Source organism: Oncorhynchus keta, chromosome 4, assembly GCF_023373465.1.
Source record: "Oncorhynchus keta strain PuntledgeMale-10-30-2019 chromosome 4, Oket_V2, whole genome shotgun sequence".
NCBI classification, from domain to species: domain Eukaryota; kingdom Metazoa; phylum Chordata; class Actinopteri; order Salmoniformes; family Salmonidae; genus Oncorhynchus; species Oncorhynchus keta.
The window spans coordinates 5,406,172-5,422,825 of record NC_068424.1 but is presented as its reverse complement, the minus strand read 5'-3'; the positions used below and the strand labels follow the sequence as shown (position 1 = coordinate 5,422,825).

Below are 16,654 nucleotides of genomic sequence, written 5' to 3'. Positions count from 1 at the left end.
TGGCTGGCTGGCTGACTGACTGACTGGCTGGCTGGCTGGCTGGCTGACTAACTGACTGACTGACTGACTGACTGACTGGCTGGCTGGCTGGCTGGCTGGCTGACTGACTAATTGAGTGACTGGCTGGCTGACCAACTGACTGTCTAACTGACTGGCTGGCTGACTAACTGACTGACTGACTGACTGACTGGCTGGCTGGATGACTAACTGACTGGCTGGCTGGATGACTAACTGACTGATTGGCTGGCTGGCTGGCTGGCTGGCTGGCTAATTGAGTGACTGGCTGGATGACTAATTGACTGACTGGCTGGCTGGCTGACTAATTGACTGACTGGCTGGCTGGCTGACCAACTGACTGACTGGCTGGCTGACTGGCTGGCTGGCTGACCAACTGACTGACTGACTGGCTGGCTGGCTGACTAATCGACTGACTGGCTGGCTGACTAACTGACTAACTGACTAACTGGCTGGATGATTAATTGACTGACTGGCTGGCTGACTAACTGACTAACTGACTGACTGGCTGGCTGACTAATTGACTGATTGGCTGGCTGACTAACTGACTGGCTGGCTGACCAACTGACTGACTGGCTGGCTGACCAACTGACTGACTGGCTGGCTGGATGACTAACTGACTGGCTGGCTGACTAACTGACTGACTGACTGATTGGCTGGCTGGCTGACTAATTGACTGACTGGCTGGCTGGCTGACTAATTGAGTGACTGGTTGGCTGACCAACTGACTGACTGGCTGGCTGACTGGCTGGCTGGCTGACCAACTGACTGACTGACTGGCTGGCTGGCTGACTAATTGACTGACTGGCTGGCTGACTAACTGACTAACTGACTAACTGGCTGGATGACTAATTGACTGACTGGCTGGCTGACTAACTGACTAACTGACTGGCTGGCTGGATGACTAACTGACTGGCTGGATGGATGACTAACTGACTGACTGGCTGGCTGGCTGGCTGACTAACTGACTGACTGGCTGGCTGACTAACTGACTGACTGGCTGGCTGACCAACTGACTGACTGGCTGCCTGACCAACTGACTGACTAACTGACTGGCTGGCTGACTAACTGACTGACTGACTGGCTGGCTGGATGACTAACTGACTGGCTGGCTGACTAACTGACTGGCTGGCTGATTGACTAACTGACTGGCTGGCTGGCTGACTGACTGACTGACTGAATGACTGACTGGCTGGCTGACTAACTGACTGACTGACTGGCTGGCTGACTAACTGACTGGCTGGCTGACTGGCTACCTGACTGACTGATTGGCGGACTGACTGACTGATTGGCTGACTTACTGACTGACTGATTGGCTGGCTGGCTGACTAATTGAGTGACTGGTTGGCTGACCAACTGACTGACTGGCTGGCTGACTGGCTGGCTGGCTGACCAACTGACTAACTGACTGGCTGGCTGGCTGACTGACTGACTGACTGGCTGGCTGGCTGACTAACTGACTGACTGACTGGCTGGCTGACTAACTGACTGGCTGGCTGACTGGCTACCTGACTGAATGATTGGCGGACTGACTGACTGATTGGCTGACTTACTGACTGACTGACTGGCTGGCTGGCTGACTAATTGAGTGACTGGTTGGCTGACCAACTGACTGACTGGCTGGCTGACTGGCTGGCTGGCTGACCAACTGACTGACTGACTGGCTGGCTGGCTGACTAATTGACTGACTGGCTGGCTGACTAACTGACTAACTGACTAACTGGCTGGATGACTAATTTACTGACTGGCTGGCTGACTAACTGACTAACTGACTGACTGGCTGGCTGACTAATTGACTGACTGGCTGGCTGACTAACTGACTGACTGGCTGGCTGACCAACTGACTGACTGGCTGCCTGACCAACTGACTGACTAACTGACTGGCTGGCTGGATGACTAACTGACTGGCTGGCTGACTAACTGACTGGCTGGCTGATTGACTAACTGACTGGCTGGCTGGCTGACTGACTGACTGACTGACTGGCTGGCTGACTAACTGACTGGCTGGCTGACTGGCTACCTGACTGACTGATTGGCGGACTGACTGGCTGATTGGATGACTAACTGACTGGCTGATTGGACTGGCTGGCTGACTGGCTGACTGACTGGTTGGCTGACCAACTGACTGACTGGCTGGCTGGCTGACTGGCTGGCTGGCTGACCAACTGACTGGCTGGCTGGCTGGCTGGCTGACTAACTGACTGACTGGCTGGCTGGCTGGCTGGCTGACTAACTGAGTGACTGGCTGGCTGACCAACTGACTGTCTAACTGACTGGCTGGCTGACTGGCTACCTGACTGACTGACTGGCTGGCTGACTGACTAACTGACTGGCTGGCTGGATGACTAACTGACTGACTGGCTGGCTGGCTGGCTGACTAACTGACTGACTGGCTGGCTGACTAACTGACTGGCTGGCTGACTAACTGACTGGCTGGCTGGCTGGCTGACTGGCTGGCTGGCTGACTAACTGACTGACTGACTGGCTGGCTGGCTGGCTAACTGACTGACTGGCTGGCTGACTAACTGGCTTGGCTGGCTGTCTGTCTGACTATCTGACTGGCTGGCTGACTGACTGGCTGACTAACTGGCTGGCTGACTGACTGACTGACTGACTAACTGACTGGCTGGCTGGCTGACTGGCTGACTAACTGACTGACTGACTGCTGGCTGGCTGGCTGACTGACTGACTGGCTGACTGACTGACTCTGGCTGGCTGACTGACTGACTGGCTGGCTGACTGAACTGGCTGGCTGACTGGCTGGCTGACTAACTGACTGGCTGGCTGGCTGACTGGCTGGCTGGCTGACTAACTGACAACTGGCTGGATGACTAACTGACTGACTGGCTGGCTGACTGACTAACTGACTGACTGGCTGGCTGACTGACTGATTGGCTGGCTGACTAAACTGACTGGCTGGCTGACTAATGACTGACTGGCTGGCTGGCTGACTACTGACTGACTGGCTGGCTAACTGACTAACTGACTGGCTGGCTGACTAAACTGACTGACTGATTGGCTGGCTTGACTAACTGACTGATTGGCTGGCTGGCTGACTAATTGAGTGACTGGTTGGCTGACCAACTGACTGACTGGCTGGCTGACTGGCTGGCTGGCTGACCAACTGACTAACTGACTGGCTGGCTGGCTGACTGACTGACTGACTGGCTGGCTGACTAACTGACTGGCTGACTAACTGACTGGCTGACTAATTGACTGGCTGGCTGGCTGACTAACTGACTGGCTGACTAACTGACTAACTGACTGGCTGACTAACTGACTGGCTGTGTGGCTGATTGGCTGACTGACTGACTGGCTGGCTGGCTGACTAATTGAGTGACTGGCTGGCTGACCAACTGACTGACTGGCTGGCTGACTGGCTGGCTGGCTGACCAACTGACTGACTGACTGGCTGGCTGGCTGACTAATTGACTGACTGGCTGGCTGACTAACTGACTAACTGACTAACTGGCTGGATGACTAATTTACTGACTGGCTGGCTGACTAACTGACTAACTGACTGACTGGCTGGCTGACTAATTGACTGACTGGCTGGCTGACTAACTGACTGACTGGCTGGCTGACCAACTGACTGACTGGCTGCCTGACCAACTGGCTGACTAAACTGACTGGCTGGCTGGATGACTAACTGACTGGCTGGCTGACTAACTGACTGGCTGGCTGATTGACTAACTGACTGGCTGGCTGGCTGACTGACTGACTGACTGACTGGCTGGCTGACTAACTGACTGGCTGGCTGACTGACTACCTGACTGACTGATTGGCGGACTGACTGACTGATTGGCTGACTTACTGACTGACTGATTGGCTGGCTGGCTGACTAATTGAGTGACTGGTTGGCTGACCAACTGACTGACTGGCTGACCAACTGACTGACTGACTGGCTGGCTGGCTGACTAATTGACTGACTGGCTGGCTGACTGACTAACTGACTAACTGGCTGGACTGACTAATTTACTGACTGGCTGGCTGACTAACTGACTAACTGGCTGACTGGCTGGCTGACTGACTGACTGACTGGCTGGCTGACTAACTGACTGGCTGGCTGGCTGACCAACTGACTGACTGGCTGGCTGGCTGGCTGACTAACTGACTAACTGACTGGCTGACTAACTGACTGGCTGGCTGACTAACTGACTGGCTGACTGACTTACTGGCTGACTGGCTATCTGGCTGGCTGGCTGAGGCTAACTGACTGACTGGCTGGCTGATTGGCTGTAACTGATTGGCTGGCTGGCTGGCTGACTGAGTGACTGACTGGCTGACTGACTGGCTGGCTGACTGGCTGGCTGGCTGACCAACTGACTGACTGACTGGCTGGCTGGCTGACTAATTGCTGACTGGCTGGCTGACTAACTGATTAACTGACTAACTGGCTGGATGACTAATTTACTGGCTGGCTGGCTGATAACTGGCTAACTGACTGACTGGCTGGCTGACTAATTGACTGACTGGCTGGCTGACTAACTGACTGACTGGCTGGCTGACCAACTGACTGACTGGCTGCCTGACCAACTGACTGACTAACTGACTGGCTGGCTGGATGACTAACTGACTGGCTGGCTGACTAACTGACTGGCTGGCTGATTGACTAACTGACTGGCTGGCTGGCTGACTGACTGACTGACTGACTGACTGGCTGGCTGACTAACTGACTGGCTGGCTGACTGGCTACCTGACTGACTGATTGGCGGACTGACTGACTGATTGGCTGACTTACTGACTGACTGATTGGCTGGCTGGCTGACTAATTGAGTGACTGGTTGGCTGACCAACTGACTGACTGGCTGGCTGACTGGCTGGCTGGCTGACCAACTGACTAACTGACTGGCTGGCTGGCTGACTGACTGACTGACTGACTGACTGCCTGGCTGACTAACTGACTGACTGACTGGCTGGCTGACTAACTGACTGGCTGGCTGACTGGCTACCTGACTGACTGATTGGCGGACTGACTGACTAACTGACTGGCTGGCTGGCTGACTAACTGACTGGCTGGCTGGCTGGCTGGCTGACTAACTGACTAACTGACTGGCTGACTAACTGACTGGCTGACTAACTGACTGGCTGACTGACTTACTGGCTGACTGGCTATCTGGCTGGCTGGCAGGCTAACGAACTGACTGGCTGGCGGAGTAACTGATTGGCTGGCTGTCTGTCTGACTATCTGACTGGCTGACTGACTGGCTGACTAACTGACTGGCTGACTGACTGACTGACTGACTAACTGACTGGCTGGCTGGCTGACTGGCTGACTAACTGACTGATTAACTGACTAGCTGACTGACTTACTGGCTGACTGGCTATCTGGCTGGCTGACTGATTGGCTGGCTGGCTGACTGACTGGCTGACTAACTGACTGGCTGACTGACTGACTGACTAACTGGCTGGCTGGCTGGCTGGCTGGCTGGCTGGCTGACTGGCTGACTAACTGACTGACTAACTGACTGGCTGACTGACGTACTGGCTGACTGACGGGCTGACTGGCTATCTGGCTGGCTGACTAACTGGCTGACTGGCTGACTGGCTACCTGACTGACTGGCTGATTGACGGACTGACTGACTGACTGACTGGCTGAATTACTGACTGACTGATTGGCTGGCTGGCTGGCTGACTTAATGATTGACTGGCTGGCTGGCTGGCTGACTGACTGACTAACTGACTGGCTGGCTGGCTGGCTGACTAACTTACTGACTGGCTATCTGGCTGGCTGGCAGGCTAACGAACTGACTGGCTGGCTGACTAACTGATTGGCTGGCTGTCTGTCTGACTAACTGACTATCTGACTGGCTGACTGACTGGCTGACTAACTGACTGGCTGACTGACTGACTGACTAACTGACTGGCTGGCTGGCTGACTGGCTGACTAACTGGCTGACTAACTGACTGGCTGGCTGGCTGGCTGGCTGGCTGGCTGGCTGGCTGACTGGCTGACTAACTGACTGACTGACTGACTGGATATCTGGCTGGCTGACTAACTGGCTGACTGGCTGACTGGCTACCTGACTGACTGGCTGATTGACGGACTGACTGACTGACTGGCTGAATTACTGACTGACTGATTGGCTGGCTGGCTGGCTGACTTAATGATTGACTGGCTGGCTGGCTGGCTGGCTGGCTGGCTGGCTGACTGACTAACTGACTGGCTGGCTGGCTGGCTGACTAACTTACTGACTGGCTGACTGGCTATCTGGCTGGCTGGCAGGCTAACGAACTGACTGGCTGGCTGACTAACTGATTGGCTGGCTGTCTGTCTGACTAACTGACTATCTGACTGGCTGACTGACTGGCTGACTAACTGACTGGCTGACTGACTGACTGACTAACTGACTGGCTGGCTGGCTGACTGGCTGACTAACTGACTGATTAAGTGACTAGCTGACTGACTTACTGGCTGACTGGCTATCTGGCTGGCTGACTGATTGGCTGGCTGGCTGACTGACTGGCTGACTAACTGACTGGCTGACTGACTGACTGACTAACTGACTGGCTGGCTGGCTGACTGGCTGACTAACTGGCTGACTAACTGACTGATTAACTGACTAGCTGACTGACTTACTGGCTGACTGGCTATCTGGCTGGCTGACTGATTGGCTGGCTGGCTGACTGACTGGCTGACTAACTGACTGGCTGACTGGCTGACTGACTGACTAACTGACTGACTGGCTGGCTGGCTGACTGGCTGACTAACTGGCTGACTAACTGACTGGCTGGCTGGCTGGCTGGCTGACTGGCTGACTAACTGACTGACTAACTGACTGGCTGACTGACTTACTGGCTGACTGACTGGCTGACTGGCTATCTGGCTGGCTGACTAACTGGCTGACTGGCTACCTGACTAACTGGCTGATTGACGGACTTACTGACTGACTGGCTGACTTACTGACTGACTGATTGGCTGGCTGGCTGGCTGACTTAATGATTGACTGGCTGGCTGGCTGACTGACTGACTAACTGACTGGCTGGCTGGCTGGCTGACTAACTTACTGACTGGCTGGCTGGCTGGCTGACTAAATAAATGACTGGCTGACTAACTGACTGGCTGGCTGGCTGGCTGGCTGACTGACTAACTGACTAACTGACTGGCTGACTAACTGCCTGGCTGACTAACTGACTGGCTGACTAACTGACTGGCTGGCTGACTAACTGACTAACTGACTGGCTGACTAACTGACTGGCTGACTAACTGACTAACTGACTGGCTGACTAACTGACTGGCTGTGTGGCTGATTGGCTGACTGGCTGCCTGACCTGCTGGCTGACCGGCTGACGGGCTGACTGGCTGATTGGCTGACGGGCTGACTGACTAGGGGGTATAGAGTAATTATGCTAATCAAGCACACCTCTCTACCTGTCACATGCAGACCACACCTTGAACAGGGCGGCCTAAATCTCAAATGGCACTCTATTCCCGATATAGTGCACTACTTCTGAATAGGGCTCGTAGGGCTCTGGTTAAAAGTTGTGCACTAAATAGGGAAGAGGTGCCATTTGGGATGCAGTACACAGACCGTACACACTCAGAGAGACAGACAGACAGACAGACAGACAGACAGACAGACGGACGGACGGACGGACGGACGGACGGACGGACGGACGGACGGACGGACGGACGGAGGAAAATTGAGAGACAATGGAGACGGAGTAGAGTAATAGAAGGAGAGAAGGAGAAAATGGTTAGGCTATATCATCAATACTCTCTAGGAGTAGCCAGTGGGTTTAAAGTAAGAACAGAGTGATCAGTGGTAGGTGGGATTGTGTGTGTGTGTGTGTGTGTGTGTGTGTGTGTGTGTGTGTGTGTGTGTGTGTGTGTGTGTGTGTGTGTGTGTGTGTGTGTGTGTGTGTGTGTGTGTGTGTGTGTGTGTGTGTGTGTGTGTGTGTGTGTGTGTGTGTGTGTATGTGTTCGTAGGGCTGTGCCAGAGTGCTCACAGGTTACACAACATTGGCATTAGAAATGGGTGCCCTCACCATCACCCCAGCTTGGATCTATAACACACTGCTGGGAATAATTTATTAGAAATGAAACTAAAGTGGCCGCTTCATTACACACACACACACACAAACAACACACACACACACACACACACACACACACACACACACACACACACACACACACACACACACACACACACACACACACACACACACACACACACACACACACACACACACCTAGTCAGAGACACACACACACACACACACACACACACACACACACACACACACACACACACACACACACACACACACACACACACACACACACACACACACACACACACACACACACACACACACACACACACACACACACACACACACACACACACACACACACACACACACACACACACACACACACACACACACACCTAATGCAGTTGGTATTTTAAACAGTATGTGGCTGGTGCTGGCCTAATGACGGTGCTGCCACTGTGATTCAGTGTGTTAGTTTTAATAAAATAAGACCTGCTCTTTAATTTAGCCTCCAGTGGACATGGTGAGGACGTGGTGTGTAGAGAGTGGACATGTTGAGGACGTGGTGTGTAGAGAGTGGACATGTTGAGGACGTGGTGTGTAGAGAGTGGACATGGTGAGGACGTGGTGTGTAGAGAGTGGACATGGTGGGGACGTGGTGTGTAGGGAGTAGACATGGTGAGGACGTGGTGTGTAGAGAGTGGACATGTTGAGGACGTGGTGTGTAGAGAGTGGACATGTTGAGGACGTGGTGTGTAGAGAGTGGACATGTTGAGGACGTGGTGTGTAGAGAGTGGACATGGTGAGGACGTGGTGTGTAGAGAGTGGACATGTTGTGGACGTGGTGTGTAGAGAGTGGACATGTTGAGGACGTGGTGTGTAGAGAGTAGACATGTTGAGGCCGTGGTGTGTAGAGAGTAGACATGGTGGGAACGTGGTGTGTAGAGAGTGGACATGGTGAGGACGTGGTGTGTAGAGAGTGGACATGGTGGGGACGTGGTGTGTAGAGAGTGGACATGTTGAGGACGTGGTGTGTAGAGAGTGGACATGGTGAGGACGTGGTGTGTAGAGAGTGGACATGGTGGGGACGTGGTGTGTAGGGAGTAGACATGGTGAGGACGTGGTGTGTAGAGAGTGGACATGTTGAGGACGTGGTGTGTAGAGAGTGGACATGGTGAGGACGTGGTGTGTAGAGAGTGGACATGGTGGGGACGTGGTGTGTAGAGAGTGGACATGGTGGGGACGTGGTGTGTAGGGAGTAGACATGGTGAGGACGTGGTGTGTAGAGAGTGGACATGTTGAGGACGTGGTGTGTAGAGAGTGGACATGGTGAGGACGTGGTGTGTAGAGAGTGGACATGGTGAGGACGTGGTGTGTAGAGAGTGGACATGGTGAGGACGTGGTGTGTAGGGAGTAGACATGGTGGGGACGTGGTGTGTAGAGAGTGGACATGTTGAGGACGTGGTGTGTAGAGAGTGGACATGGTGGGGACGTGGTGTGTAGAGAGTAGACGTGGTGGGGACGTGGTGTGTAGAGAGTGGACATGGTGGGGACGTGGTGTGTAGAGAGTGGACATGGTGGGGACGTGGTGTGTAGAGAGTGGACATGTTGAGGACGTGGTGTGTAGAGAGTGGACATGTTGAGGACGTGGTGTGTAGGGAGTAGACATGGTGGGGACGTGGTGTGTAGAGAGTGGACATGTTGAGGACGTGGTGTGTAGAGAGTAGACATGGTGGGGACGTGGTGTGTAGAGAGTGGACATGGTGAGGACGTGGTGTGTAGAGAGTAGACATGGTGAGGACGTGGTGTGTAGAGAGTGGACATGGTGGGGACGTGGTGTGTAGAGAGTGGACATGGTGAGGACGTGGTGTGTAGGGAGTAGACATGGTGGGGACGTGGTGTGTAGAGAGTGGACATGTTGAGGACGTGGTGTGTAGAGAGTGGACAGTTTGAGGACGTGGTGTGTAGAGAGTGGACATGTTGAGGACGTGGTGTGTAGAGAGTGGACATGTTGAGGACGTGGTGTGTAGAGAGTGGACATGTTGAGGACGTGGTGTGTAGAGAGTGGACATGGTGAGGACGTGATGTGTAGAGAGTGGACATGTTGAGGTCGTGGTGTGTAGAGAGTAGACATGGTGGGGACGTGGTGTGTAGAGAGTGGACATGGTGGGGACGTGGTGTGTAGAGAGTAGACATGGTGAGGTCGTGGTGTGTAGAGAGTGGACATGGTGAGGTCGTGGTGTGTAGAGAGTGGACATGTTGAGGTCGTGGTGTGTAGAGAGTAGACATGGTGGGGACGTGGTGTGTAGAGAGTGGACAGTTTGAGGACGTGGTGTGTAGAGAGTGGACATGGTGAGGTCGTGGTGTGTAGAGAGTGGACATGTTGAGGACGTGGTGTGTAGAGAGTGGACATGTTGAGGACGTGGTGTGTAGAGAGTGGACATGGTGAGGACGTGGTGTGTAGAGAGTGGACATGTTGAGGACGTGATGTGTAGAGAGTGGACATGTTGAGGACGTGGTGTGTAGAGAGTGGACATGGTGAGGACGTGGTGTGTAGAGAGTGGACATGTTGAGGACGTGATGTGTAGAGAGTGGACATGTTGAGGACGTGGTGTGTAGAGAGTGGACATGGTGAGGACGTGGTGTGTAGAGAGTGGACATGTTGAGGACGTGGTGTGTAGAGAGTGGACATGTTGAGGACGTGGTGTGTAGAGAGTGGACATGTTGAGGACGTGGTGTGTAGAGAGTGGACATGTTGAGGACGTGGTGTGTAGAGAGTGGACATGGTGAGGACGTGGTGTGTAGAGAGTGGACATGGTGGGGACGTGGTGTGTAGAGAGTGGACATGTTGAGGACGTGGTGTGTAGAGAGTGGACATGGTGAGGACGTGGTGTGTAGAGAGTGGACATGTTGAGGACGTGGTGTGTAGAGAGTGGACATGTTGAGGACGTGGTGTGTAGAGAGTGGACATGGTGAGGACGTGGTGTGTAGAGAGTGGACATGTTGAGGACGTGGTGTGTAGAGAGTGGACATGTTGAGGACGTGGTGTGTAGAGAGTGGACATGGTGAGGTCGTGGTGTGTAGAGAGTGGACATGTTGAGGACGTGGTGTGTAGAGAGTGGACATGGTGAGGACGTGGTGTGTAGAGAGTGGACATGGTGGGGACGTGGTGTGTAGAGAGTGGACATGTTGAGGACGTGGTGTGTAGAGAGTGGACATGTTGAGGACGTGGTGTGTAGAGAGTGGACATGTTGAGGACGTGGTGTGTAGAGAGTGGACATGGTGAGGACGTGGTGTGTAGAGAGTGGACATGGTGGGGACGTGGTGTGTAGAGAGTGGACATGTTGAGGACGTGGTGTGTAGAGAGTGGACATGTGAGGGACGTGGTGTGTGAGGACATGGTGGTGTGTGTAGAGAGTGGACATGTTGAGGACGTGGTGTGTAGAGAGTGGACATGTTGAGGACGTGGTGTGTAGAGAGTGGACATGGTGGGGACGTGGTGTGTAGAGAGTGGACATGGTGAGGACGTGGTGTGTAGAGAGTGGACATGTTGAGGACGTGGTGTGAGTGGACATGTTGAGGACGTGGTGTGTAGAGAGTGGACATGTTGAGGACGTGGTGTGTAGAGAGTGGACATGGTGAGGACGTGGTGTGTAGAGAGTGGACATGTTGAGGACGTGGTGTGTAGAGAGTGGACATGTTGAGGACGTGGTGTGTAGAGAGTGGACATGGTGAGGACGTGGTGTGTAGAGAGTGGACATGTTGAGGACGTGGTGTGTAGAGAGTGGACATGTTGAGGACGTGGTGTGTAGAGAGTGGACATGTTGAGGACGTGGTGTGTAGAGAGTGGACATGTTGAGGACGTGGTGTGTAGAGAGTGGACATGGTGAGGTCGTGGTGTGTAGAGAGTGGACATGTTGAGGACGTGGTGTGTAGAGAGTGGACATGTTGAGGACGTGGTGTGTAGAGAGTGGACATGTTGAGGATGTGGTGTGTAGAGAGTGGACATGGTGAGGTCGTGGTGTGTAGAGAGTGGACATGGTGGGGACGTGGTGTGTAGAGAGTGGACATGGTGAGGACGTGGTGTGTAGAGAGTGGACATGTTGAGGACGTGGTGTGTAGAGAGTGGACATGTTGAGGACGTGGTGTGTAGAGAGTGGACATGGTGAGGACGTGGTGTGTAGAGAGTGGACATGGTGGGGACGTGGTGTGTAGAGAGTGGACATGTTGAGGACGTGGTGTGTAGAGAGTGGACATGTTGAGGACGTGGTGTGTAGAGAGTGGACATGTTGAGGACGTGGTGTGTAGAGAGTGGACATGGTGAGGACGTGGTGTGTAGAGAGTGGACATGGTGGGGACGTGGTGTGTAGAGAGTGGACATGGTGAGGTCGTGGTGTGTAGAGAGTGGACATGGTGGGGACGTGGTGTGTAGAGAGTGGACATGGTGAGGACGTGGTGTGTAGAGAGTGGACATGTTGAGGACGTGGTGTGTAGTGAGTGGACATGTTGAGGACGTGGTGTGTAGAGAGTGGACATACCACGTGGTGTGTAGAGAGTGGACATGTTGAGGACGTGGTGTGTAGAGAGTGGACATGTTGAGGACGTGGTGTGTAGAGAGTGGACATGGTGAGGACGTGGTGTGTAGAGAGTGGACATGTTGAGGACGTGGTGTGTAGAGAGTGGACATGTTGAGGACGTGGTGTGTAGAGAGTGGACATGTTGAGGACGTGGTGTGTAGAGAGTGGACATGGTGAGGTCGTGGTGTGTAGAGAGTGGACATGTTGAGGACGTGGTGTGTAGAGAGTGGACATGTTGAGGACGTGGTGTGTAGAGAGTGGACGTGTTGAGGACGTGGTGTGTAGAGAGTGGACATGGTGAGGACGTGGTGTGTAGAGAGTGGACATGTTGAGGACGTGATGTGTAGAGAGTGGACGTGTTGAGGACGTGGTGTGTAGAGAGTGGACGTGTTGAGGACGTGGTGTGTAGAGAGTGGACATGGTGAGGACGTGGTGTGTAGAGAGTGGACATGTTGAGGACGTGATGTGTAGAGAGTGGACGTGTTGAGGACGTGGTGTGTAGAGAGTGGACATGTTGAGGACGTGGTGTGTAGAGAGTGGACATGGTGAGGTCGTGGTGTGTAGAGAGTGGACATGTTGAGGACGTGGTGTGTAGAGAGTGGACATGTTGAGGACGTGGTGTGTAGAGAGTGGACATGTTGAGGACGTGGTGTGTAGAGAGTGGACATGGTGAGGTCGTGGTGTGTAGAGAGTGGACATGGTGGGGACGTGGTGTGTAGAGAGTGGACGTGGTGAGGACGTGGTGTGTAGAGAGTGGACATGGTGAGGACGTGGTGTGTAGAGAGTGGACATGTTGAGGACGTGATGTGTAGAGAGTGGACGTGTTGAGGACGTGGTGTGTAGAGAGTGGACATGTTGAGGACGTGGTGTGTAGAGAGTAGACATGGTGGGGACGTGGTGTGTAGGGAGTGTACAATGTCGTTTAGATTGTTTAAGTTTCTTCCCTCTACTGTGTATCCTCAGTTGTCCCTCCACTACCTCCCCATTCAGCCATCAGGTGTCCCTCCACTACCTCCCCATTCAGCCATCAGTTGTCCCTCCACTACCACCCTGTCCATCCCTCCACTACCACCCCATTCAGCCATCAGTTATCCCTCCACTACCACCCCATTCAGCCATCAGGTGTCCCTCCACTACCACCCCATTCAGCCATCAGTTATCCCTCCACTACCACCCCATTCAGCCATCAGTTATCCCTCCACTACCACCCCATTCAGCCATCAGTTGTCCCTCCACTACCACCCTGTCCATCCCTCCACTACCACCCCATTCAGCCATCAGTTATCCCTCCACTACCACCCCATTCAGCCATCAGGTGTCCCTCCACTACCACCCCGTTCAGCCATCAGTTGTCCCTCCACTACCACCCCATTCAGCCATCAGTTATCCCTCCACTACCACCCCATTCAGCCATCAGTTGTCCCTCCACTACCACCCTGTCCATCCCTCCACTACCACCCCATTCAGCCATCAGTTATCCCTCCACTACCACCCCATTCAGCCATCAGTGTCCCTCCACTACCACCCCATTCAGCCATCAGTTGTCCCTCCACTACCACCCCATTCAGCCATCAGTTGTCCCTCCACTACCACCCTGTCCATCCCTCCACTACCACCCCATTCAGCCATCAGTTATCCCTCCACTACCACCCCATTCAGCCATCAGGTGTCCCTCCACTACCACCCCATTCAGCCATCAGTTGTCCCTCCACTACCTCCCCATTCAGCCATCAGTTGTCCCTCCACTACCACCCTGTCCATCCCTCCACTACCACCCCATTCAGCCATCAGTTATCCCTCCACTACCACCCCATTCAGCCATCAGGTGTCCCTCCACTACCACCCCATTCAGCCATCAGTTGTCCCTCCACTACCACCCCATTCAGCCATCAGTTGTCCCTCCACTACCACCCCATTCAGCCATCAGGTGTCCCTCCACTACCACCCCATTCAGCCATCAGTTGTCCCTCCACTACCACCCCATTCAGCCATCAGTTATCCCTCCACTACCACCCCATTCAGCCATCAGTTGTCCCTCCACTACCACCCCATTCAGCCATCAGTTGTCCCTCCACTACCACCCCATTCAGCCATCAGTTATCCCTCCACTACCACCCCATTCAGCCATCAGGTGTCCCTCCACTACCACCCCGTTCAGCCATCAGTTGTCCCTCCACTTCCACCCCGTTCAGCCATCAGTTGTCCCTCCACTACCACCCCGTTCAGCCATCAGTTATCCCTCCACTACCACCCCGTTCAGCCATCAGTTGTCCATCCACTACCACCCCGTTCAGCCATCAGGTGTCCCTCCACTACCACCCCGTTCAGCCATCAGTTATCCCTCCACTACCACCCCATTCAGCCATCAGTTATCCCTCCACTACCACCCCATTCAGCCATCAGGTGTCCCTCCACTACCACCCCGTTCAGCCATCAGTTATCCCTCCACTACCACCCCATTCAGCCATCAGTTGTCCCTCCACTACCACCCCGTTCAGTCATCAGTTGTCCCTCCACTACCACCCCATTCAGCCATCAGGTGTCCCTCCACTACCACCCCATTCAGCCATCAGTTGTCCCTCCACTACCACCCCGTTCAGTCATCAGTTGTCCCTCCACTACCACCCCATTCAGCCATCAGTTGTCCCTCCACTACCACCCCGTTCAGCCATCAGTTGTCCCTCCACTACCACCCCGTTCAGCCATCAGTTGTCCCTCCACTACCGCCCCGTTCAGCCATCAGTTGTCCCTCCACTACCACCCCGTTCAGTCATCAGTTGTCCCTCCACTACCACCCCATTCAGCCATCAGGTGTCCCTCCACTACCACCCCATTCAGCCATCAGTTGTCCCTCCACTACCACCCCGTTCAGTCATCAGTTGTCCCTCCACTACCACCCCATTCAGCCATCAGTTGTCCCTCCACTACCACCCCGTTCAGCCATCAGTTGTCCCTCCACTACCACCCCGTTCAGCCATCAGTTGTCCCTCCACTATCGCCCCGTTCAGCCATCAGTTGTCCCTCCACTATCGCCCCATTCAGCCATTAGCCACACCAAGGGAGCTGTGAAACACATCAGAAGTTCACAAGTGATGAACATTACGAATGACACTTTTACTGCCCCTCATATTCATTAGTGTTCATTAGTGTTTCAATCGTTTACTTTTTGAAGTTTTCATTTTGTACCAAGGGATGATCTCATAATATATTTCTGCATCCTTTAAATTGGAATTGTAAAACTTTCCTCTCCAGGAGTTTCTGCCAAGTTAAATATGGATTTATGAAATCAAACTCATGCGAGACCAATTGAGAATGAACTGTGGTTCAGAATGTATTGCCTAGTCCTTTATTTAACTAGGCAAGTCAGTTAAGAACAAATTTTTTTTTTACAATGATGGCCTAGGAACAGTGGGTAAACTGCCTTGTTCAGGGGCAGAACGACAGACGGGGATTCAATCTTGCAAACTTTTGGTTACGAGTCCAACACTCTAACCACTAGGCTACCTGCCGCCCAAATGCAAAGATGCAATGGTCAGCATTTAAATAAATAGTTAACCTAACCTAAGAGTAAGGTTTTTAACTAAATAGTTAACCTAACCTAAGAGGTAGTTAATTACAGTATGTAGTAGATTGTACAGTTAGACTGCAACCCTAATATTATATTGAGTGTTGGAGGTTTTTCTTTAAGTCGTTATCTAAAAAGTTCCTTTATTTTCTGTCTCTATTCTTCTCAGTATTTTGTATGTTACGTGCTTCTACAAATACGGAAGTTTACGTCCCAAATTACACCCTATTGCCTATAAATAGGGCCCAAATTACACCCTATTGCCTATAAATAGGGCCATGGTCAAAAGTAATGTACTTTATAGGGAACAGGGTGCCATTTGGTTTGCAGACCCGTGTTACTTCTGTACTCTGTCCTTTGTGAAAATATTGCGATCGATAATCCTCGATTGTATTCATCTGTTTGCATTATTTAACCTGTAGCCATTTTCTCCCCACATATTTGTCTCTCAATTTTCCTCCATCTCTCTCTCTCTCTCTCTCTCCGTCATTTTCC

The 16,654-nt window shown here is 53.0% G+C and overlaps 1 protein-coding gene across 1 annotated transcript in view; it reads left to right on the top strand.

Annotated features, from left to right (window-relative positions):
* The window catches only part of LOC127916423 (uncharacterized), a 17,533-nt gene extending 1,296 nt beyond the window's left edge, over positions 1-16,237 (top strand). Inside the window, exons 2-4 of the mRNA XM_052498204.1 lie at positions 13,558-13,716; positions 14,658-14,725; positions 14,896-16,237. Of these exons, the coding sequence (XP_052354164.1) occupies positions 13,558-13,716; positions 14,658-14,725; positions 14,896-15,663 (995 nt within the window). The 3' untranslated portion in view covers positions 15,664-16,237. The remainder of the gene's footprint in view (positions 1-13,557; positions 13,717-14,657; positions 14,726-14,895) is intronic.
* The last annotated feature ends 417 nt before the right edge of the window (positions 16,238-16,654 follow it).